Genomic DNA, 23551 nt, shown 5'->3' with positions numbered 1-23551 from the left:
GTATAAACAAATGTAGTGTCGCACTCTCGGTCATTAACTTTACTCCTTTTGAATTTAAAATCTAATGTATAAAACATTGTATATCCCCTTTTTTCATATCTACAAGATTTAATAAAAAGATTAAAAAAGTAACAACAAATATATATTTAAATAATAAAGTATCTTAAAAATTAGCAGGAGGTGGAATCTTTCCTCCATCCCATCTCTTGTAAAGAAAACACACACACACATACACACACATATATATATATATATATAATCATTTTTGTGTGTATTTTTTTAATAACTTTTAATAACAATAATTTTTTTTTTTAAATTTTCATTATTAAAATCAGGTCTTTTTATCTCTATCAGTTTACCTTCATATTATTTGAAATTAATAGCGTAATCAACAATTTACATACATAACATGATCCTTTACCGAATAAAGATTTTTAATGAATTCATTGGCAATTTTAATTTGTTTAAATATATGATTGATGATTTTTTTTCTTCCATGTTTACACCTTAAAAATAAAATAATAATGAGGAAATATCCTTGAACACCACAGAATATATCATTTAATATTTAGTCTATTTATATTAGATATTTAAAATATACTACAATAATATTAGTCAAAATTAAGATATTAAACTTTATAAAATGTTCTATATCACCTATGTAGTGGGTTTTTGTTTTGGCATCATGTTCATGTTGATCCGCATCTTGTTGTTGTTATTGTAGCTTCTCAGTGATTTGGATTGTCTGACACAACTTTAATGTTGGATGTCAAGTTAGAATAAGTATTCCAAACCCGATACATGATAATCACATTTTTCTAATTTTGTGTTAGTAATTGGACAAGTAAAGAAACTTAATTTTTAATTTCAAAATTTGAATATTTTTCTTATTAAATGGTCTAAATCGTACCTTTCAAAAGATTAAAAACGTAGTTAAGTGTAAAAAAAATTATAATTAAATCAGCTATAATTCAAATTTTAGATTTTACATATATGTTCAAAATATATAATGGCTGATAATAAACAAAATATCACAAAAAACTGAGTAGCAACTTTTATTTATAATTTTTTTTTCAAGTTAAGAAAAGAAACATTTTTAATATTTTTTTATCTGTAAAAATAAAAAATATTATTAAAAAAAATTAAAACATTCACGCGGTCAACCAATTTGACCTCTGCTGAAAATATTTGCATTTAGTATCATTAATATATTTTCAAGCCGTTTTCTCTTCTAACTAGCACGTGAGAAGCAAATACACGAATAAACAAGAAGACATTAAAATGGTGTGTTGGTCCTAGGGTTTAAAATCGGGTTGCTCTCCGAAGACAAGAAACGAATCGAAGTCTTTTTCTTCTTCTTCCTCCTCTTACGAACTCGCGAGATTTCTTTGTCCTCACTCAAGGTAAATTCACTTTCTCATTCTCAATTTCTCTATGTTATTGCGTGCTTTCCGAGAACAATCATTGAACAATATTTAATTAAGCGCGTTCGAATTTGCCTATGATGATTCTTGGTTGTTTCATTGTTTGTTAGGGTTAGGGATGCGGCGGAACAGTCCAGCATACTACAGTCCTCCGCGGCGAGGATACGGTGGCGGTGGCCGAGGAGGAGGGTCCGGCAGGAGGGGATTCGGTGGAGGCAGGCGCAGGGACAGCAATGGGAGCCTCTTGGTTCGTAACATTCCCCTCGATTGCAGACCCGAGGAGCTTCGCGTCCCTTTCGAACGATTCGGGCCTGTTCGTGATGTTTACATACCCAAGGATTATTATTCTGGGTGAGTCACTCACTCAATTAATAGTTTATTTGAGGACTAGGTTTTATTATAGATTAAGAGTTTTTTTTAGGGTTAGGTTGTGTTTTTGTTTTCAAATTGAAGGCAGGTTGTTGAGTAGTTGATTGTTTCAGGGTGTCGAAGCGCTGTTGGGTGCAGATGTTAGCCTTGATTTTGATTTGGTCATGTTTAGATAAACTTCTCAATAAGCCCATATAGGAGAAGAAAATAAGAAGATGAAATGAAATAAGCTCATGTATAAGTGAAAAATCAGCTTTTGGAGAAGCTAAACGAGAGAGCTTCTACTTTTAACTTACAAAGAAGCTTGTTTCTTTTTTTCTTTATTTTTTTCTCTCTTGGAAGTGCTTATGAGAAGTTTATCCAAATAGACCTAAGTGTTTTATTTTTTAAATTTTGGATTGTTGAATTGATCTTGGACTGGTTTGTCAGGGGGTATGTTTGTTTGAAATTGTTCAAGTTAAAACAAGACCAAGCCCCAAGTTTGAAGAGGAGATCTACTCACTCTTTTAACAAATTGGTCCCCAATTTTGTTAGTGTTCATACTTCAAACCAAGAGAAATTATATAATTACACAACACAATGAATGCAAGATTGGTTGGTTGGTTCTTGGCCCAATTGAAGGCGTCGTGAGGAGGTTTTTTTAGTTTGTGGTTGTGGGAGCTTTGTGCTCAAGTGCTTCTTGTAAGTACAACGAGTGTTGAAGAATTTTTGAAGTCTCTTCTGTTTAGAATGTAAGTAAAGGAAAGGCCCAGTCACAACTAAGCTTTGGATTTTTAGAGGATTTAGTAAATTCAGCAACCACTGCTGTGTGCATGTTTCAAGTATGTAAAGAAAGCATATTCTACAATCTGTCTCTGCCAATGTTTTTCTAGCAATGTTGGAATGAAGCTTCACTTTTTTCCCCATACAGAGAACCTCGAGGCTTTGCATTTGTGCAGTTTGTGGATCCTTATGATGCCTCAGAGGCACAGTACCATATGAACAGACAGATTTTTGCTGGAAGGGAAATATCTGTAGTTGTGGCTGAAGAGACAAGAAAAAGACCAGAGGAGATGCGCCACAGGACTAGTAGGTTCAGGTATTTCTTTTGCTTTTCCATCCGTGTCTGCCCCTATCATGTGATGGAATACAAAACTTTTAGTTTAACTGTTTCCCTTTAAATATATTTATATGGTTTTTGTATTTTACAGAGGACCAGCAAGCTATGGAGGCCGAAGGTCTTCTCATTACGGTAATGTCAATTTTAAAATATATAACCGTGTGAGATTTAAAATTGTGTTCCACCTGCAATTATAATGCATTTTTTCTTCTTCTGTCACATTAGAACTTCTATCCTTGTTGGTTGAATTTTGAGATTGGAATTATAGTTTGAGGGATGGAATGTCTTATCTGATTGAATTGATAATTTGATCATCTTTGTTTTGCTGATTAGAATCAGTTATCTTAAAAAATGGCTTGTTCCAATAATGAATCTAAAGTCTAGACTATTGCTTATTTTAGTCGGAATTAGCGTCAGTGGATTTAAGCCCTGTGTTATTTATGTAATTTTTTGTAGTTCTGTAGCAAGACTTGGTACCCATAAGTTCTATTAACATATTGATTGCTCCGGCTATTAGTTGTGAAGATTTCTGAGCGTATATGAAACGTTCCTGTCTTTAAAAGCTAATTTAATTAACATACTTGGTTTAGTTGGCTTACTTAAAACCATTTTAAGGAGTTGAAGACTGTCCTTACTCAAGTGCTGGATCCCATCAATGATTGCTATGACGGGGATCCAGACATGGCTAACTTGCCAAGGTGATGAACTGGTGATGGCTGGCAGCCAATTTTTCATAATGCTAGTTTTCTTGTAGCACTGGTGGGAATCTTGCCAGAGGACATGTTTTTTCATAATATTCTGCCTCCCATCCCCCTCAAATTTTGGTGAATCATATAATAATCTGTTAGGTTCCTCTTCTTAAGAATTCCAATTTTCATGCATCTTATTAAATCAGAATCAATAACTAATTTGTTTCACCGGATGCATTCATTTATTTGAAGAATTGTGCAATATTGAAGTTTTGTTCTTCTGTTGGCCCAAATGTGAAGTGGCATTGCTTTGCATTTCTCATTGAGACTAGTGGCTTTTGTTTATCAGGGCGTTCTCGATCTCGCTCAATTACCAGATCACGCTCGCCACCTTATCACTCTGGTTCTAGAAATCGATATCGCTCAAGGCAAGATTCTTTGAAGTGTCTTCATGTTATTGTCCACTGAAGCATGTAATCATGCTTTTAATTGATATTTGCCAGGTCCTATTCTCCTGCTCCAAGACGACAAAGCGATTACTCTGTTTCCCCTGGGAGGCAAGCTGAGCACCCCAGATCACCAAGAGGTCCTCCCAGGGAGAAGGATGGTGATCAAAAGCGTAGGTCTTATTCTCCTGCTTATGGCAATGGTATCGAACAGAATCAAAGCAATGGATATGCTGAGTGAGTCAATCCATTTTCTGTTTAGCTTCTTTACTTGACTGTGTGTCTGGTTTTCCCCCCTACTTGTGAGTTTACACTTTGTATTATCATTCTATGAAAAGGAAATCTATGTACAAGTCTGAGGCTGATGCTGATCGTAGCCAGTGGAAGTCATCGAGATCACCCCCTGGATCTAGATCAAGATCTGCTGAATTGTCACCAAGGCGTGGAAGATGAGGTAAAATGTTCAAGAGTAGGACTTTTTATATTTGGAGATTGGTTTTTCTTTAGGTTTGATTTTGTTCTGATGGTTTTCTTAATGCAGGTTGCAGGTAGCTGGCAATGTGCTGCTGGGGCTTCTGTACATTTCCTGCAACTTATCGCAACATTTGCAAAATCCTGTATTTTGCTTGAAGTTTGCGAATATGATGGATGAATGTATAATAATTGACTTGATGTGCGGGTTTTATATTTGGATATTTTGAACTTTCATAACTAACCGTGAATGATGAATTGTTGAGTTTGTTTTATGACCCTATGTTTTCAAGTTGACTGTTGCTGTTGTATTAGCTTGTCACCAAGTACAAATTGCAAACTAAATTGTTATCTGGTAACAAAAATAAAATTCTACACGTAGAAGGAATTTGAAAGTGAAATTTGTACCTTGTTTGGATAAGCACCTTGAATAAGTATTAATTTGGGTAAAGTCTGTTAAGTAAATTCTAGAAATGCGTACTAGAATTCTTTTGAATAAATTGGAGTTGCCTTAGATAATTCTTATTTGACTCTGAATTCATGTTAAAATCTGGTAATAATTCAATCCCTGATAAAAATAATAGGACAAAACTTTTTATTTATTGCGGGGGTAACTCAAGTGAAAAGTTAATTGGAAATAGCAACTCCAATTTATAATAACTATCCTTGAATAAACTGTATTCATCATACTTTGGTGGGCCGAGTGGTTATAAAAATATTTTCAATGGAAGAATTGAATTTGGGTGCTTGGCTTTATTTTAGTGGTTTTTTTTTTTCATTTTTTATTGAGTCCTATCTTATTTCTTTACTCACAAAATTTCACATTTTGACTTAAAAAAATATCTTTTATTGGAATATTATATAAGCAGATATGCTTTTACAAGAACTCTAATTCATTTGTTAATGGTATTCTTTAAGTTGCTTTAACTTTAAGAATCTACGTTATTAACTACAATGGAGTTACTTGTGTTTTAAATAATTTTTTTTAAAAATTATATATTTTCTAGAAGTTATTGCTTTACTTAAAAAAAATATATTGTAATTGTGTAAGGAGTTTATAAGTTACAAGTTAATTGAAAAATAAACTAAAAACTAATAAAATAAACTTGCTTACTAAACAAATTTATTTTAATCGAATCAATTTATAAACTAGTTTATTTTTTGTATTGGCAAATAAATATATATTAAAGCACAAGAAGTGCAAAGAAATACACCATGAGAATGATGAACCAAGAAGCTTATTATATACAAGAATAGTTGTTGCATATACTAAGATACGAGACCATCTAAAACAGCACGTACAATACTGAACCAAGTAAAGAACCCCAAAGCTATACAATTAAATCCCACCAGCTTTTTGTCATCTAGCCGTGGCATTGGTGCCCAGCAGAAGCCTCTGTTTCTTTTGAAGACCCATCAAGAATGAGCGTGACACCGGATTATTGCTTCAATAATAAAAGCTAAAGTTAATGTTCTTCATCATAGCTTTTAGCCAACTCCAAGCAGATTCTTTGTTGTTAAAAATGACTCCATTACGCGTATCTTCCAAATAGACCATACCATTGCTACCCATATTCCCCACCAGGCTCTTCTCGGTTTGTTTCCACTCCATCTACCACAATGTTGCCAAAAATGTGTACAAGGGCACGAGGGAAGAACAGACACCAACCTTCCCTTTGGTATATCCTTGACCAAGAGAAGAGTAAGTGCACCAAGTTCTCCTCCAAATTACAGAGGGGACATAGAAGTTGCCCGCTAGTAACCAAATTCCTCCTTCTTACGTTGTCCCTTGTTTGGATTCTGTCCAACATCAGTTTCCAGCAAAAACCAATAGTTTTGGAGGGTGCAAATAATGTCCCTTGTTTGCCACTTGAAGACATCATTATTCGCTTCATCATATTAGTTAATTTATAAACCAAGTGATTCAACATTCAAGTGATATTTAAATTTGATTTTTAACACAAATAATTTTTAATCAAATTTTACTTAATTTTCAGCCGAATTCTAAATTAATGTCATTTTTTTCAATGGAGGACTAAGACAAAAAAAATGTTCTACCACCATTTTTATTTATAGAATTCAACTTTTTAAATTTGTTTGTTCCTTTGTATAAGATCCAATCCATATTGTCTTATACATTATTTTTTTTAGACTAAGAATAACCTTCATTGAAAAATAAAAAAAATTATATTAACATGCAGTTAGAAGAAGAAAAAAATTATTGAGAATGATATTTTTAGAAAAAAATATATTAATTTAGAATAAATTTATTGTCATATCAACGGTTAGAAGAAAGAAAAATATTAATGATAATAATATTTTTAGAAAAGTATATAAATTTAGAATAAACTTATTGTCATCAACTATATTAATTATTTTTTTTAATCTTACTGAATTAGGTAAGTGGGTCTTATAAATAAAAATAAAATATTAGTTAATTTATAAACTAGTTAAACTAACTTAGATTGTAAAATAACTGGCCAAACACACTCATATTAGTTAATGTTGAATTTGAGTTGCTATATAATAATTGTTAATGAAGTTATAAAAGATTTATAGTTAGTAAACTATTGTGTTTTCCTTAATTTTTCAATTGATAAAAGCAGGTTGGATATATAACTAAAATTAATAAAATGAGTCAAAAATTTAAACTAAATGAAAAGAATTCTATATTTAATATCTTAAAAATAAAAAATATAATATGTTTAAGTAATTAGGATGATTAAATAAAATGTATTAAATATCAGAATTATTACAATATCGTGTTGAATAGAATACTTAATATCAATTTTCAATTTTTTTTTTTGTCAAACTAACATTTCTGTGTTATCTTGGGTTGACTCAGATATAGCAAGCCGTGTGATTATTTCTACAAGCCATCTTCTAGAGCCAATGGAAAAGTGGAAATAACACAGAGTACTTGTCCTATCATTTTCATTTTTTCAGTTGAAACAATTTCAGAGTGACCGTGATGTGAGGTCATAGGAAGGTTTCCAGACGATAAAAAAAAAGGAACTTAGATGAAGTTAGTTTATGTTTTTGCTTTCAAATTCTTAAATTAATTAGTGGTATTATAAAAATATTTTGTTATTATTTTAAATGGAAATTATTTAATGGTATTATAAAAAATTAAAAATATAAATATGTTATTATTTGATTTGAGAAATTTCCAGTAACGTGTGAGTTTAGGCATGATATAAAGAATTTGTCAGTTTGTGTTTATTTATCTATTTTCTAATAAATTTTAATCAGACCTTATACATTTTTTTACGTGGGGGAATAGAATAAACCTATTCAGAGGTTTACTCGTTCGTCCTCGTTTGTATCACAGGCTGCTCATTTTGACTATTAAGGTTTCTTTCTTCATTCTAAAACCAGGGAAGGTTCTAATTCATTTCCTTGCCAACTTAGAGAGAGAGAGAGAGAGAGAGAGAGAGAGAGAGAGAGAGAGAGAGAGAGAGAGAATTCATGGTCAGTTCTCTGTTCTATTGTTTATTTTCGTAGAAATTTGTATAGCATTAACAATCATGACCAGACTAATATTTTATGATTTTTGTGTTGCATGTGCTAAATTGTAGAACTTGACATGGAGGGATAGGAAAAAGAAACTTTTAATTGTCACCAATTACCATGAAAAGGAAAGTTAACATCTGATAGATGTGATTTCATAAACCGTTTTTTGAAAGTACTTAGGTTCACTAATGTAGTTCATGATTAGCTGGACTTACAAGGTAAGCTTCTCCAAACCAAAGTTGAATTACTTAAAGATAGTAGTTAATTTCGCCAAAAGAGAACAAGGATCAATTTGGAGAGATGTATATATTTGACACACATTTCGACTCAGTTTAAAATTCTTCTTTAAACCGTGTAGTTCATACAAGATATTGGACCCACTTACCTAAACAGAAGATTCATATGCACGACCTCAAAACTTGTAACAAGCATTTCTAATACTTAGTGTTGTGTAAAATTACTGAATCATTTAATTCTGTTTTGTGATTGTAAGAGTGGAAAAATGAAATATAAAGGGCATGCAGTTCATCTGCAAGTGGTATACTGATGCAATCTACCGTTTCTTCCTTTCTTTCTTTTTATAAAAGAATTAAAATTTTTGTAGTTAAATGCTTAGAGCTTAAGAATCTCACGCTAGAAGGGCACCACAGGAGAGGGAATAATAATTAAGGACTCTGTCCGACATGGAGTTTTTTTTCCCCTTCATTTCTCTCCCCTCCCCCTCCCTTTGTGTGTATTTCACTAAGGACTAAACTTAGATGCAGTTCTATAAGTACTTTTAGTGCTGTTCTCCAATCAGAATTGGAGTTTCACTTCAATAATTTATATTGATTATTGGCCTTTAATGGAAACCTTTATTTTGTAGATTATCAAAGTGAAACTCCGATTTTGATCATAGAATAACACAAAAACCACTTATGAAATTGTATCTAAGTTTTGTCCTTTCACTATTTCCTTTGTAGAAGGATATGGCAAGCAAAGAAGAAAAGTTTGCTTTCTTCTTCCCTTTTTCAACTGCCTAATAATACTGCAATTTAAAGTATCAAACTCACGTATACATGCACTACTTACAAAAATAGTGGATATTATATTACTAGCCTTAAAGTAACAAAATGCTAATAAAAACTGAAATGAATTTTCAGTTTTTTGCCATTAATAAGGTTTATGGTTAGTTGGCTTTATTTAATGGTGCAGAGGGGGCCAGAAATCCCGTATGGAATGAGAAATTTGTATTCAGAATGGAATACCCTGGATCAGGTGATCAATACAAGCTCAACCTAAGAATCATGGACAAGGACGTATTTTCTGCAAATGACTTTGTTGGCCAGGCTACGTAAGTCTTCTATAGCTTCTTAAATTAAGTGCTCAACCTATGAGTTGCTTTTATTGACTAAGTGGAAAATTTTAGGTTCTAAAACTTACATGTTAACATTTTGTTACGGATCTAATTAAGCATTTTGATTCCTTTATATCCAATGAAGAAGGGTGGCACAAAATGCAAAATCAGGACACCCTTACTTACTCTAGGATCACGACAAAAAAGATCATAAAGCATACCCTTACTTTTTATTTCTTGTTAAAAAAGGGTCAATTTTCTGTATCCAGAATCTATGTGAAGGATATATTGGCAGAAGGAGCAGCTGAGCTTCGTCCTCACAAGTATAGCGTGGTTTGAGCTGAGTGCTCATATTTCTTGTTATGCAAAGAACTGCAAAGAATATAAGTTTTGATTTCATATGAAAAACACGCTAGTCGTGATGCACAATGATAAATTTGAAATGAGGCTAGTAAAAAGGTAGTATATGATATCTAAGAGTTTCTTTAATGTTGTTCTTGGAATTCACAGGAAGAGGAATATATTGAAGATGATGTTGGAGCATGGAAGGAAAGTTGCTTTTAGTTCAGTGTGCTTCAGATATGGAGTTTGGAATGTAACATGGTTACATGGAGACAACTCTTTTATGTCTTTTCTGTATGTAGTTGAATATGCATTGGATTTGAATTCCTTTCTAGTGTTTATGATGTGATGAAAAAACTTGGCATTATTATGACTGTTGTTAATGAGTTTAACCATACAATTTGTAATCAACTAATCATCGCACAAGGAGTGAATGTACATAATCATTACTTGGAAATTTGGTCTCTGATTGAAACTCTGAGATTATTTTCAGGTCAATTACCTTGAATCTTCCTTTGTTAAAATGTAACTAGGTGGCAAATTTTCCCCAAGAAATGCTCCTTTTATTGTTATGTATTCATGGACCTTTTTGGAAATATGGAATCATTTATCTACGTACGATTGAACTTTGAACTGGATTTGTATCTAATTAAAAAAAATTGTAATAATTCTTACTTTATAATTAATTCTTTGGAGTACTTAACATATTTTCAAATTCTAATATGCAAATAGATTTAAATTTGAGAACTTAATGTAAAATTATCAAAGAAGAACTAAGATATTTCTAATACATATTATTATTGAATAAACTCTTTCTTTATTTGGTTTATGAATGAGATAACTTTTTAGCTTGGTTCCTTAAGAAAGAAAATGAAAGGAAAGAAATAATTTATACGTAAAATAACATAAATGTCCTAAACAAAAAAAATATAAGATATAAATTCTAATTTTTTTGTTCTTCATACATAAACTTCCCTTCTATCTTTGCTGCCCAAATTTGGAGGAACGGACCCAGTAAATATTGTGGTGTTTTCCTACGCCCACAATCATTCCTTCTATTTTCTCTAAAAATTAAAACTGATACTAAAAGTCATTTTAAAGCTAAAGTTTAATATAAGAGTTAAAAAAAATTCACTGGGGTTGGCTAGTAGTGGGCTGTTTTGATAGTGTTCTTACGGACTTGAAGTAACCTTCTTATGAAAACGGGCTAGTAGTTATGGGTAAATCATTTAAGTTTTTGAAAAATAGAAATGAGTGTGAAAGTTCCTAAAAGATTCAAACATGAATTGGTCATCATTTTGGTTCACCATCACTTAAATTCAATAAAAATGAAAATTATAATATCTTTTAGATGAAACAAATAATGAATATATTTTTATTTATTCACTTTAAAAATAGACTTGTTTCAGAATGACAACATTCTAGGAAAATAACTCAACTAATTTTAAGGGAAGAAAAATCTAGTTGCTTGATTCATTCCAAAATAGACCAGTAGATCTCATAGTGACTATTGACAAGTCATATAACGAGAACTGGTCATCAACACCTACATGATAAAGACAATTTGAATAACGGTATGTATGGCACCAAATAAAAATAGGTTTAACGTGTATCACTAATCACTTCTCTAGACAAACCGATTCTCTCCATAGAAAAGGATTGGTCTTCAAAACGAGTTTGGTACAGGAACTAGCTAGAGGGGAAAAAAAGTATAATTCTTCAATACTTCTCGAAGTTAAACATAAATTATCACCAATACTAGATAATCCTATATACAATTTAAATTAAATTTGATACATTATAATTGTATTAACTAATCAGATAACATTTATAAATTTTAAATTAATTATCATAAAAATCAACAATTTTTAAATATAACAACTTATAAATAATTACATTAACAATGTATTCCAATCAATATATAATTATTGTCATGATTCAATTAACATATATTATATTATATCAAGGCTCTATTTTTTGGATTTTAAGTGAATTTTATTTTTTAGGTTTAATCTAACATAATTTCATCAATATTCTCATATTAATTTCTTTTAGCTTTAAAATTATTAGCTAAAATATTATTGTTAAATAATATTATAAATAATATTAAAATATTCACCAAAATTCTCATAACTTAAGAATATAATATTTTTAAGTTAGTTAATATTTTTAGTGAGGTATTGATATTTTCATTAATACTCGCTTTGCTACCTTCAATTTTAAAATTAAATTGAAACCATCAACTAATATTAAAATATTCACCAAAATTCAAAGCCTTTTTTTTAACATTAATATAATAGATTATTTTTTCATTTCATCCTCATCTAAAATTATAAGTTAATTTTCAATTTACCACACGAAGTTACTATTTAATAACGTGAACTTTCTTAGCAAGGTACAAGTAGCACATAGCAGCCCTTTCTGACCACTCCCCTCAAAACAAGGTTGCAGCCGTCGTGGGTAATAAACGTTTTACCAAGCCATTTATTTAGATATAGTGTAGATTATGTATAATTTTCATAGAAAAAAGCACTTAGTTGTCCTTTAACTATTTACTAATGCCAAATGTCACTAATTATTTGCTTAGGTTTCGGAAATGGGAAGACCAAGCTTGAGGTTTGTGTGTGGCTGACCGCGTTTGGTCCAATTCTTACTTTGATTTGTAGAATGCCAAAGTCTTGGTCTTGGTCCTATTAAATGCTCATGTTGAGGACACTATATAAACAACCACAAGGTTACCTCTCCTTCCAATTCCAACTTCAACTCTCATAACCCTAAATCAGATACTTCTTAAGCACGTTGCAAGAATTAGAATCTTCAGAGACATGGCAATTGGGTTCATGGAGGTGCAGCTTGTGAAAGCAAAAGGCCTGCGAGACACTGATATCTTTGGTATTAACAAGTGTCTTTGCCTTATTTTGTTTTCAAAAATTGCGTTTACTTCTTTATATATATCTGTTCTTAATAACCAATGATGGAAAATAAAACTATTTATATCAAAGACCAATATGTTCTGATTTTTCGTCTTGCTTTATTTTTTTCTTTTAAAATTCACATGAGTGGATAAAAAAATTTTAGTTCATGTTTTATTAAGCTAATTTTTAAAAAACAACATTGTTTACATTTTTCAGTTTTCTAGAGTTTTTAAAATAAACGATTATATTTTTCTTTAGCATTTAGCTGAATCAAACATGCTATTAATAATAGATCCAAATGGTTTTTTCTTACTTAACTCCTTATTACTTATTAATTCTAACAAGGTTTGATGTCATTTATTCTTTTACTTTTTTTATAGGTAAAATGGATCCCTATGTTCTGATACAATACAAAGGCCAAGAGAAGAGGAGTGGTGTCGCTAATGGTACGTTTTACCGTAATATTCAAGTCTACATTTAAATCGCGCTTCAAACATGTTATCAAAAGAATCGATCAACATTATTTAGTTTAGATCTTTAAGTATAATTTGATTTATTTTAACTAGCTTTTTCATAGCACTAAATTATAATGACCATAAATGCCTTATTGCATTGAGAAGAATTGAAAAAAAAAATGGAGATGCATAAAAATATATCATTAGAGAAGTTTTGTAATGCAATGCTTATGGTTTTTAAATTTTTGCTGAATGAACTCTTTTATGGTGTTTTGTTTAGGCAAAGGCAAAAATCCGGTATGGAATGAGAAATTTATCTTCAAAGTAGAATATCCTGGATCAAGCAATCAACACAAGCTCATCCTCAAAATTATGGATAAAGACTTATATACAGACGACTTCGTCGGAGAAGCAATGTAAGTACTTCAGTGACTTCATGTTATGCCATGATTAATGTTGCTCTTGTGGAGAAATAAGATACACGATTTTTATTATTAATTTATTGCTAATAATCATTCGATTTATTAACTAACTTAATTGCTACTAATTTGATTATATCAATATGTTTATTTCACATATATGCAACAACAAAAATTGCAAAAGAAGAAAATAGGACAAGACCCAATTTCCATACACTATTTAGGCCTAGCTACCATTGGGCCTAGCAAGAAATAAAGATATCCGTGACTTAATTTGAAATTATCATTTGTGTAATATGAGAAAATGAATCCTAACCCCAGACCCTAGGAGTATATAATAATTTATATTGTAAATAGAAATTATTATCTATAATCTTAATCAAGTCTAATTTTTTTTAGCTTGTTCACAGTTTAAAAGAGAAATTGTTTTTTTTGTGTGTGTAGAATCCATGTAGGGGATTTATTGGCCCAAGGAGTAGAGAACGGAGGAGCCAAATTACAGACTCTCAAGTATAGAGTGGTTCGTGCTAACAAGTCTTATTGTGGTGAAATTGATGTTGGTGTTACTTTTACCCGAAAGGTATTCTTCACATTTAATGACTTTGTAAAGCGTGTTGTTCAAAGTTCAAACAATTATATAGAAAGCTAATTTCATGCATATACAAACCACATGCTCTACTTAATTATATAATCCACAAAATAATTAACTAAATGTTAATGATATGTTCGCATAAATGGTAATGAAATTTATTTTTGTTTATTTCCTGCTTGGTTAACTTTGTTTTTTTGTCCGAATTCGTGTAGGTGGAAGACAAATTTGTGGAAGAAGACATAGGAGGATGGAAAGAAAGTGACCACTATCTATTGTAGATTAGCGTGGCTAACATATAAAAACCATGTGTAAATTGGAAGTAGTTTTGGATTGTCATTGTGTAACATATTTAATCATTTTCAGTGTCATATTATTTCATTCTTTGATTCTATTTTACAAGCATGAGCCAGATGCATTTAACAAACAGTTGTATTATCAAATTAATTTGTTCTATTCCTATAATTTATACTTTTTATTTTATTCTCATTATCCCAAATCTCAATCTTCAGTTCACCTTTTAAATTGATGACTCTTCATGAATTTTAACTTACTTTATATTCACTTCCTTTCAAAATAAGTATCATTATAAATTATTTTATATAAATCAGAAAAATCAATAAACAACTGCAGATTATGGAATTCTATTTCCCAAAGGAGGTGGAAAATCTGAAATAGAGTTACTTGGCTATTTAGATTCAAATTGGTGTGCTGATAAAAGTGATAGGAAAAGCACTATTGATTATGTGTTCTAGTGTGGAGGAGCACCAGTCTCATAGTGTTCAAAGAAAGAAGTTGTGGTAGTTTTGTCCTCTTGTGAAGCTGAGAATATAGCAGCTTCCATGAGTGTTTGTCAAGGTGTGTGGCTTGACACTTTGATGCAGGAGCTGCAATTGAAGCAAGCTGGACTTGTGAAACTGTTAGTGGATAATAAGTCTATAATCAGTGGTGGATCCAAGATCCTAAATAAGTAGATACAAATTATAAAAAATAAAATCAGTGGGTTCAATTATATAAATATAAATAAAATAAAATATAAAAATATAAGATTTTATTTAAAAATTTGGTGAATTTAAAAAAAAAAAGGATGCAAGTGCACACCCTTAAAGCAATATAGGTCCGCATAGACTTACCCAAACATCCAACACCACATGGGAAAAATAAACACATTAAGACTCGATTTCATTTCCTTAGAGATCAAATCACTCAACAATGACAAATTGGTATTGGAATATTGGAATACTGTAAAACTGAGTTGCAGGTGGCTGATATATACCCCAAGGCATTGAAAGGAGAAAGATATAGAGACTTGAGAGAGATGCTAGGTGTAGTGAACATAAATGTAATTTGAACTATACGGGCGTGTAGGAAATGTAATTCAGATTAAGAGAGTGCAGTACTTAGTTGAAAAGAAAAAGTTAGTTAACTCATTAGATTGAGTTAGTTACTCCAACCGCTTTGGGAGGTAAAAATTGTTAAGGGTTGAAGTTGCTTGTTATATAAGTAACTTTCATCTATGTATTTTTGAAGTAGACAATACTTAATAATATTCATCTATTCTTCCTCATAATTCAGAGTGTGAGTCATCTCGCTTGAGTGTGTGAATTTCTCCAGCTCTTGTGTGAACATGATTCATTATTTTCTTAATTAATTTGTTGCTAATTATCACCTGATTTACTAGCTATCTTACTACTAATTTGATTAAGCAATGTGTTTATTATAGAACAAAAAATTAATTGCAAAAAAGGTTAGGACAAGACCCAATTTTTATGCTTAATTTGTTTTGGCCAACCATGGTGCATAGCAAGATTAAAGACATATACGTGATTTGATCTGAAATGATTGTGAATGGTGAGAAAATGAATTCATGAATTGTATCCCCAAACCCAAGAAGCACATAATAATTCATAATAGTAATTGTCGTCTATAATTCTAACTAAGCCTCATACCAACAACAGTTACGGTTGACATTGAAATAAATTATGTTGGGAAGAGAATATTTATCTTGTGTGTTCTACCCGTCTCTGACAAAAATTAATCATTGATTCCCATAGGATTACTTTGTATCAATATCATGGTAAGAGAAGAAAAAATTAAACCTCATTTTAATGCTTCTGTGTAGAATCCATGTCAAGGATTTACTGGTCCAAGGTATAGATAATGGAGGAACTAAGCTACAAACTCTCTAGTATAGAGTGGTTCGTGCAAACAATTCTTACTGTGGCGAAATTGATGTTGGTGTTACTTTCACCCCACAGGTATTATTCACATTTAATGACTTTCACATATACGTTACATTGTAATTATGATTCAAACAGTTGTAAAGAAAACTAACTTTTACGTTCATATACAAATCACATGTAATTCTAACTTGGGTGATTTTGGTCTTTGTTGAAATTTGTGCAGGTGGAGGAAGAAATTGTAAAAGAAGACATAGGAGGGTGGAAAGAAAGTGACCACTGTCTACCACAGATTAGCAAGGCCAAGATATAAAAACCAAGGGCAAATCAGAAGTAGTTTCGGTTAATTTTGATTGTCATTGTACCGTGTGAGTTGTGACAGATTTAATCATTTTCAGTTTCTTATTATATTTCATTTTTTAATTCTTTTTAGCAAGCACAATGCAAAGATAATGTAATAAATTGTTGTGCTATCAAATTAGTTTGTATTATTACTCTAATTTATACTTATTAGATTATTTTCATTATTCCAAATCTTAATTCTCAATTCACCTTTCAACTAGATTATTTGCCATCAATTTTAACTTGTATTTATTTGGAAAAATAAAACAAGTAATATAAATTGTAATTAATCATGATGGTTAATCTAATTTTCAGGAGGGGCATTTGCAAAAATTAGATTACATTTACTTTGATGAAAAAATCATATGATTCTATGAGTGTTTGATTTTAAAATCCAATCAATTTATTTTATTTTAGTTCGGATTGGTTTTTTGTAAAAAAAATTATAAATATTAAAATAAAATGTGAAATACATAAAATAATCAAACATCAAATGTCACATTCTATATATAACTTGTAAGATATAGTTCAAAATATAAGTTCAAATTTATAACTTGAAGATAATCTTCCTATCTCTTAAAAAAAAAAAATATCTAGCACACGAATCTTTAAATACATGACCACGTACCAAATTATTAAATAATCTTGAACACACAATATATTTTGTTCAATTTGAATCAGATCAATTTTAAAGAGAGAAATCGAAAATCTACTTTGATTATCAATTTTTCATTTTGGTTACTATGATTTAGATGGTTGATGAACACACCTAATTTTGAGGTGATCTTTTCAATCATATTCCCAAAACATAAAATAAGGAATTAGTATTTTTAAAAAGAAAAATATTTAATTATTTCTGTATATATTCTCCATATTACATCGCTCATTTTATCTTTTTTAATTATATTGCATTATTCATTTTTTATTTATTTTTATCTTCTTTTATTAAAATAAGTATATAAAAAAAAGCTAAGAATGAATTTCTTAGAAGAGAATGAGAAATAAAAGAAACATTACATTGGAAGGTGTTAAATTCTTTATCAAAGGCTTACTAAGCAATTATTCCAATGACATACGTTCCCAATGTCAGCTTAACCATTTGTAAAGAAAGGTAATTAGTGGTCTTGTTTGGTTGAAATTGGTCTTTGCTTCTTTGTTGGCATTCAAATATTACATGTATTTATATTAATATATTTCAGTTTCAAACATAATCAATTAAGCCGTCTTAGCTCAGTGGTAGAGCGCGTGGCTTTTAACCACGTGGTCGTGGGTTCGATCCCCACAGACGGCGCTTTTAAATGGAATTGTAACATTTTACCAATTTAACTTCAATTTTTGTTCAACTAAAAAAATGTAAAAGTTCATTCTTTCATGGGCTTCACGTTATCACCTCTTCATTAATGGGCTTCACGACACCACCACCACCGAATTCAACTTAAATGAAAATTCCACTTCCAAAAAAGTGAAAAAATAGTTCATGAGATGACCATGCAACCTCAAAACCCAAAACATATTATTCCCCACCGTCCCAATTCACCGCACATTCTCATTATAAATTCACCACTCCTATTTTGAACTTTATTTTTACTCTATTCATTTAAAGGGTCTTTATACCTATCATGTAAATCCATCCCCCTCTAATTTTGTAGCTAACTATACACTTTAATGTCACCCACTAACAACCAGTTATATTAATATATCACTACCTCCCCTCCCGTACGCTTATATATGAACCTCTTGACTGTGACCAACTTCCCACACCAAAAATATATAATACGTTACCTAAAAGTCAAAGGGGCCTGTTTTGATTCACATAAACAATGAAATTTGAAGACTATCTCATGGAGAAAAGCCAACAAGAGCCTCACAATAGACAAAACCTTGAGAAAGAGGTGAGCAACAACTTTGTTCATTGGCATCTTCCATTTGAATCATTGTTTCTCCAAAATCCACTGATCATATTCACAAAAGGCCAAAAGAGAAAGAGAGATATACATTAGTACATAGCTCAGGATGTTTGAATAGTGATTTCTGATTAATCATTTCCTTTTATTTATTATGTTGTCGCAGGTTGTCCAATTGCAAGCACACTTGAAATGTGAAGAGGCGCTCAATAGGGTCTTACGTTGTGCACTTCATGGACCAGTTTTCTCTCTTCCACTCATTCCCCCACTATTTCCACCTCAGGTATATAGTATAAGCAAACCATAACGTAGACAAAAGCAATTTGAAATTATATGATACTTTGGATTATTTTGACATAAGAAATTGTAGGTTCGTGGGCTTCTTGAAGAATTGGCAATGGTTGAGGAAGAGATCATCAAGCTTGAAAAAAAAGTTAAGGAACTGGAACTTAGATTGTTCCAGGAGAGATACCAGAACATAGACTTGGAAATACACCATAGGAGACAGTCTAAACTATATAAACATTTCCGAGGATCATCGAGGTATGGTTCAATGATTACTGAGCAGAAGTCAAGTTCACTCCATTATGAAGTAATTAGTAAAGGAAGAAAGACAAGCAATAGAAGGGCCTCTCTAGGTTCTGCACTGGATTTCCATAGCCTATTTTCCACACCAAGAAGGTCAACAGGTAAACACATGAGACATCACATTCTAGTGACGCATTTGGTTTTCATAAAGCATTTTCTATATTTATGTTTTTCTTTGGAGATCCCAATAGTGATATGATCAAAGTAGTGTATCTAACTAGGAGATAATTCTCATTTCATTAGTTAATTCTTAAGATCGAGTTAGATTGTACGAAATGTATTTCTTAGTATTAACTAATTCAAACCGACGGATAATTCTAGTCATTCTAAAGCTAATTGAGTTAACACAAATTCAAATTCAAGAATCTTTTACAAGTAAGGCTTAATTATGTTTTTGATCCCTAATAAATATTTTATTTTTGAGTTTGTTTTTTAATAAATTTTTATTTTGCGTTGAATCTCTAATAAAACAATAATTTTGTTTTTGATTCTTTATACTTTTTATAGTCCCTCATAAACTAGTGAATTTTATGTTTGTTCTCGAATAATTTTTTTAATTTGGGATTAGTTGGAACTAAAACCAAATTTATTAATTTATTGAAAAGTAAACATAAAATTCACTAATTTATGAGAAACTAAAAGAAAATATCAATGATCAAAAATAAAATTATTATTTTATTACAAACTTAATGTAAAACATAAGTTTATTAGAAAAGATACATAAAACTTAAGCATTTGTTAGGGATAAAAACATATTTAATTCACTAGTAATTATAAAAGTGCACTTTGCTTCCTACTTGCAGACATCCCTAATCTTGTAGAAGTTTTTTAACAAACAAAAACACATTTGGCATTTTTGTAATTTTTTTTGTGCTCAATTTTCTCACAATGCGGTTTGGATATGTGCTGAACAGAATATGAAGTGCCAAGAAGGAGCAGTGGGAAGATAGCAAGAGAATACCCTATGCATATAGAAGATGCCATTGAGAAACCAAATGAACTGTCAGAGGAACTGCTCAAGTGTCTGATAGGCATTTTTCTGGAATTGAACAGGGCATCATTGGACAGAGAAGAATCAGAAACTGTCCCTAGACTCACTCTTCCATGCATGAAGTCCACCGGCTTGATGGCAAAGACCTCCTTAAACTGCAAGGAACCTTCAAATAGTAATGCCTCCTGTCTTGATCCTTATGGCATATCATCAGATTTGGATTGCACAACAAGAGATGTAGGACCCTATAAAGACTTCATTCAAATCACCCGGAACTCATTGGACATAGACCGCTTTTCACAGTGCCTGCCAGCATTCAGAAAATTGAGGTTCCTTTTGAGCTTTATTAGTGCCTTAGTTCATTTTATTTCTTAATACAAATATTTGAAAACAGAAAATAAAATGAAAATAGAATATGCTTTCACTAACCAAACAAGTAAATAGTTTACTGATTGTTATATTTAAACTTAAAAGTTAAAATCAATTAATATTAAGTAAAGTTGTTCAACAGATATATAAATTACATCATGAGAATTGAGACTTGAGACGGGGAAATGGACTTTCACTTCGCAACACCAATAACTATTTAAACATTGTCTACATGTTATAGTATAACATGTTATACTATCTTTTAGCTCATTTTTTCCTCTTTTATAGGGTGTTGATGCATAAGCTATGTGATGTTGATTTAAGTTTCTTGACATACAAGCAGAAGTTGGCATTCTGGATCAACATCTACAATGCCTGCATAATGAATGTACTGTAAGGCCTTTCATTTCAAGCCTTCATTAACATCAACTTGCCTAACATCTCTGCATGTTAAATCTTTAAACCTTTGTTTTTTTTAATCTAATTGCAGGCATTTTTAGACCATGGCCTTCCTTCTACTCAGGAGAAACTGTTGTCTCTCATGAATAAGGTATGTCAGTGAGAAATCTATAGAAACGGAGCAACTTTTTTTTTTTTTTTTCTGGAAGTTGTAAAGCATGAACATTTATTTTTTCTTAGTGATTGTGGTATTATATTAACTGTGTAGCTACGTATTGACACAGGCTGCAATGAATGTAGGAGGGATAGTACTGAATGCTCTGGCTATCGAACACTTTATTCTTCGGCACCCATGTGAATCAAAACATGTACGAGATATATATATATTTAGTTATCCCACAACAACTTCTCAACTGCCTTAGCCAGATTTTTTAAAAAATTTATTTTTCTTTTTTAACGTAGGAAGCTGAGTTATCTTAAAAGTACCCTTAGCCTTTAACATGCAATGATTTTTAAATTTGATAAAAAACAATTAGTAGAAACTCAGACAACATTCAAGCAAGTGACATAAATATGAGAACCATTGTGTTCACGAGGAACCTTGCTTCTACTATGCAAATCTAGATTTTTCTCTCTTTGCACCTAGGATCTGACTTGTCTAAAGTGAACAAGTTACTTCAAAGAACAAAGTAATTAAGTAATCTCTGTCGTTAATTAGAAAATCAATGATTGATGGTATTAATATATAACAAATTGTGAATGTAATAAAAATATCAAGAGTTGATTTTCAAATTATCAATTGAGATTACTTTTTGCTTACTACTTTAGACGAGTCAAATCCTTACGCGTGACATGTGTTTATGTTCTTTAACACCCAACTAACTATATAGTTCACAAAAGGGTCCTGTGGATGAAAAGGAAGTGCTATTGCGTCATGCTTATGGTCTGGGATATCCAGAGCTCAATGTCACCTTTGCTCTTTGTCGTGGCACCTGGTCCTCACCAGCAGTAAGTGCACTAACCAAACTTTAATGAAACAAGTTTTGGTTTTTTTTTAAATAGTAAAATTGATCCTATATGATGAAAAATTGATCTTGAAAGATAAAAAATTAAAATTTAGTTCATGAATGGATAAAAACTGCAACAAATTAGTTCTACGGATAATAAATTAATTCATAAACTTTGTAATTTAATTTTAAATTATTTCTTGAAAAATATAATTTATTAACAAATTAATCCTTAAACATTATAACTAAATGATAAAATGATTTCACAAATATAATTTTAGGACTAATTTGTTGCACTTTTTCTCCAAAATTAAATTTATATTTTTTATCTTCAAAGACCAATTTATCACTGTATTACACTTTTTAGGACAAATTTAATTTTTTATATTTTTTTATCGATAAATATTAATCTATTGCAAGATTCAAATCATGACATCTTTGTCTTTCCTTCTTCCTATATTCTTTCCTAACCACTGTACTAACCTTATATATCCTCGTTTCCTAACCACTAACCTTATATATCCTTTAACAAAACAAGTTGATGAAGAGTTTTTATTTGGTGAATGTAACACACATGATGTTTCTTGCAGTTAAGGGTGTACACTTCAGATGATGTTGTGAACCAATTGGGGAGGGCCAAAGTGGAGTACTTGGAGGCTTCAGTGGGTATCACAAGCAAGAGAAAGATACTTGTGCCTAAGCTTTTGGAGTGGCATATGCACGATTTTGCAGATGAGATGGAATCACTACTAGAATGGATATATAGCCAATTGCCACGCTCAGGATCATTGAAAAGAGCCACCATGGAGTGCCTCATAAGAGAAACAAAATATTCAGTGTCCAAAATGGTGGAAATCCAGCCATATGAATCAGAATTCCGCTACCTCCTACCTATATAAATAAAATAAATAAAAAGAGTAAATTTTAACACTTTGACATTTTTTTGATTATTAGTAAAGTCTATATATTTTTTATTAAATAGTTCTATTTAAGTTTCGTTAACTAGCTTAAATTTATTAAAATTGCTATTCAGTGCAAAAGTTTTGACATGAATAAAGATTGATTCACTTAACTCAGAAAAGAGTTCATAAAGGAGGGTTAAGGGGGTGTGGACGAGAAAGAAAAACGAGGTTAAAAAAAACAGTCTTGTACTGAGTGGTTTTGATAGTATTTTGAAAATAAAAAATGAGAGGCATTGTAGAAGAAAAGACTCTCTTGTTTTCCTGAAGAACTGAGAGGGGTTTAACTTTGTAATCCAACACTGATATTTGATATATACCTGATACCTCCTTTTCGGTGATAATATTTTATTTCCCAATAAAGTTTTGCCATTGCTGTATTGAAGATTGACTCGGATAGATAATGAGAACAACTCAAGTGGTGATACCAAATATTTGTTGGTATATAAAACACTTGCTGTCAGAAGTTATCGATGTTTTTTCTAGTCCTTTCTTTTACTGCTGATGTTTTTAATAGTCTACTTGTGTTTATTTAATCTTATATTTTCAAAAAGAATTTACGTTTTACAATCAAAGCCGCCTTAGCTCAGAGGAAGAGCATGTGGCTTTTAACCACGTGGTCGTAGGTTCGATCCCCACAGGCGGCATTTATGTTTGTTTTGTTTATTCCTGCAAGATTTCATAAAAAAAAATATCCAATAGTTTATATTATCACTTTTTTTAGTTAAAAGTTGATGAGATGACA

The 23551-nt window shown here is 31.1% G+C and overlaps 3 protein-coding genes, 1 long non-coding RNA gene and 2 other non-coding genes across 7 annotated transcripts; all 6 read left to right on the top strand.

The window, feature by feature from the left end:
- The first annotated feature begins 1226 nt into the window (after window positions 1–1226).
- LOC100792397 (serine/arginine-rich SC35-like splicing factor SCL30) lies at window positions 1227–4773 on the top strand. Its single transcript, XM_003545212.5, has 8 exons — window positions 1227–1403; window positions 1535–1775; window positions 2704–2871; window positions 2984–3024; window positions 3931–4009; window positions 4085–4264; window positions 4366–4481; window positions 4569–4773. The coding sequence occupies exons 2-7, from the start codon at window positions 1543–1545 to the stop codon at window positions 4478–4480; spliced, it is 816 nt and encodes a 271-aa protein (XP_003545260.1). The 5' UTR covers window positions 1227–1403; window positions 1535–1542; the 3' UTR covers window position 4481; window positions 4569–4773.
- Window positions 4774–7913: 3140 nt separating this feature from the next.
- LOC106795749 (uncharacterized) lies at window positions 7914–10104 on the top strand. Its single transcript, XR_005888495.1, has 3 exons — window positions 7914–8229; window positions 9206–9344; window positions 9858–10104. It is a non-coding gene; the product is annotated as an uncharacterized lncRNA (long non-coding RNA).
- Window positions 10105–12426: 2322 nt separating this feature from the next.
- LOC100791344 (16 kDa phloem protein 1) lies at window positions 12427–14559 on the top strand. Its single transcript, XM_006595842.3, has 5 exons — window positions 12427–12581; window positions 12985–13050; window positions 13340–13475; window positions 13923–14058; window positions 14283–14559. The coding sequence occupies exons 1-5, from the start codon at window positions 12515–12517 to the stop codon at window positions 14346–14348; spliced, it is 471 nt and encodes a 156-aa protein (XP_006595905.1). The 5' UTR covers window positions 12427–12514; the 3' UTR covers window positions 14349–14559.
- A 3249-nt stretch (window positions 14560–17808) lies between these two features.
- Window positions 17809–17880, top strand: TRNAK-UUU (transfer RNA lysine (anticodon UUU)). Its single transcript has one exon. It is a non-coding gene; the product is annotated as a tRNA-Lys (tRNA).
- Window positions 17881–18331: 451 nt separating this feature from the next.
- LOC100811695 (uncharacterized) lies at window positions 18332–22756 on the top strand. Of its 2 annotated transcripts, XM_006595840.4 has the most exons (9): window positions 18334–18481; window positions 18660–18776; window positions 18864–19182; window positions 19996–20401; window positions 20730–20829; window positions 20932–20991; window positions 21125–21208; window positions 21741–21848; window positions 22438–22756. In XM_006595840.4, the coding sequence occupies exons 1-9, from the start codon at window positions 18410–18412 to the stop codon at window positions 22744–22746; spliced, it is 1575 nt and encodes a 524-aa protein (XP_006595903.1). In that variant the 5' UTR covers window positions 18334–18409; the 3' UTR covers window positions 22747–22756. The 2 variants fall into 2 exon arrangements, with proteins under 2 accessions (XP_006595904.1, XP_006595903.1); XM_006595841.4 differs by lacking the exon at window positions 21741–21848 and having other exon boundaries at window positions 18332–18481.
- A 625-nt stretch (window positions 22757–23381) lies between these two features.
- TRNAK-UUU (transfer RNA lysine (anticodon UUU)) lies at window positions 23382–23453 on the top strand. Its single transcript has one exon. It is a non-coding gene; the product is annotated as a tRNA-Lys (tRNA).
- The last annotated feature ends 98 nt before the right edge of the window (window positions 23454–23551 follow it).

Source organism: Glycine max, chromosome 14 (genome assembly GCF_000004515.6).
Source record: "Glycine max cultivar Williams 82 chromosome 14, Glycine_max_v4.0, whole genome shotgun sequence".
In the NCBI taxonomy this organism is placed as follows: domain Eukaryota; kingdom Viridiplantae; phylum Streptophyta; class Magnoliopsida; order Fabales; family Fabaceae; genus Glycine; species Glycine max.
This window is presented reverse-complemented; position numbering and strand designations above follow the sequence as displayed.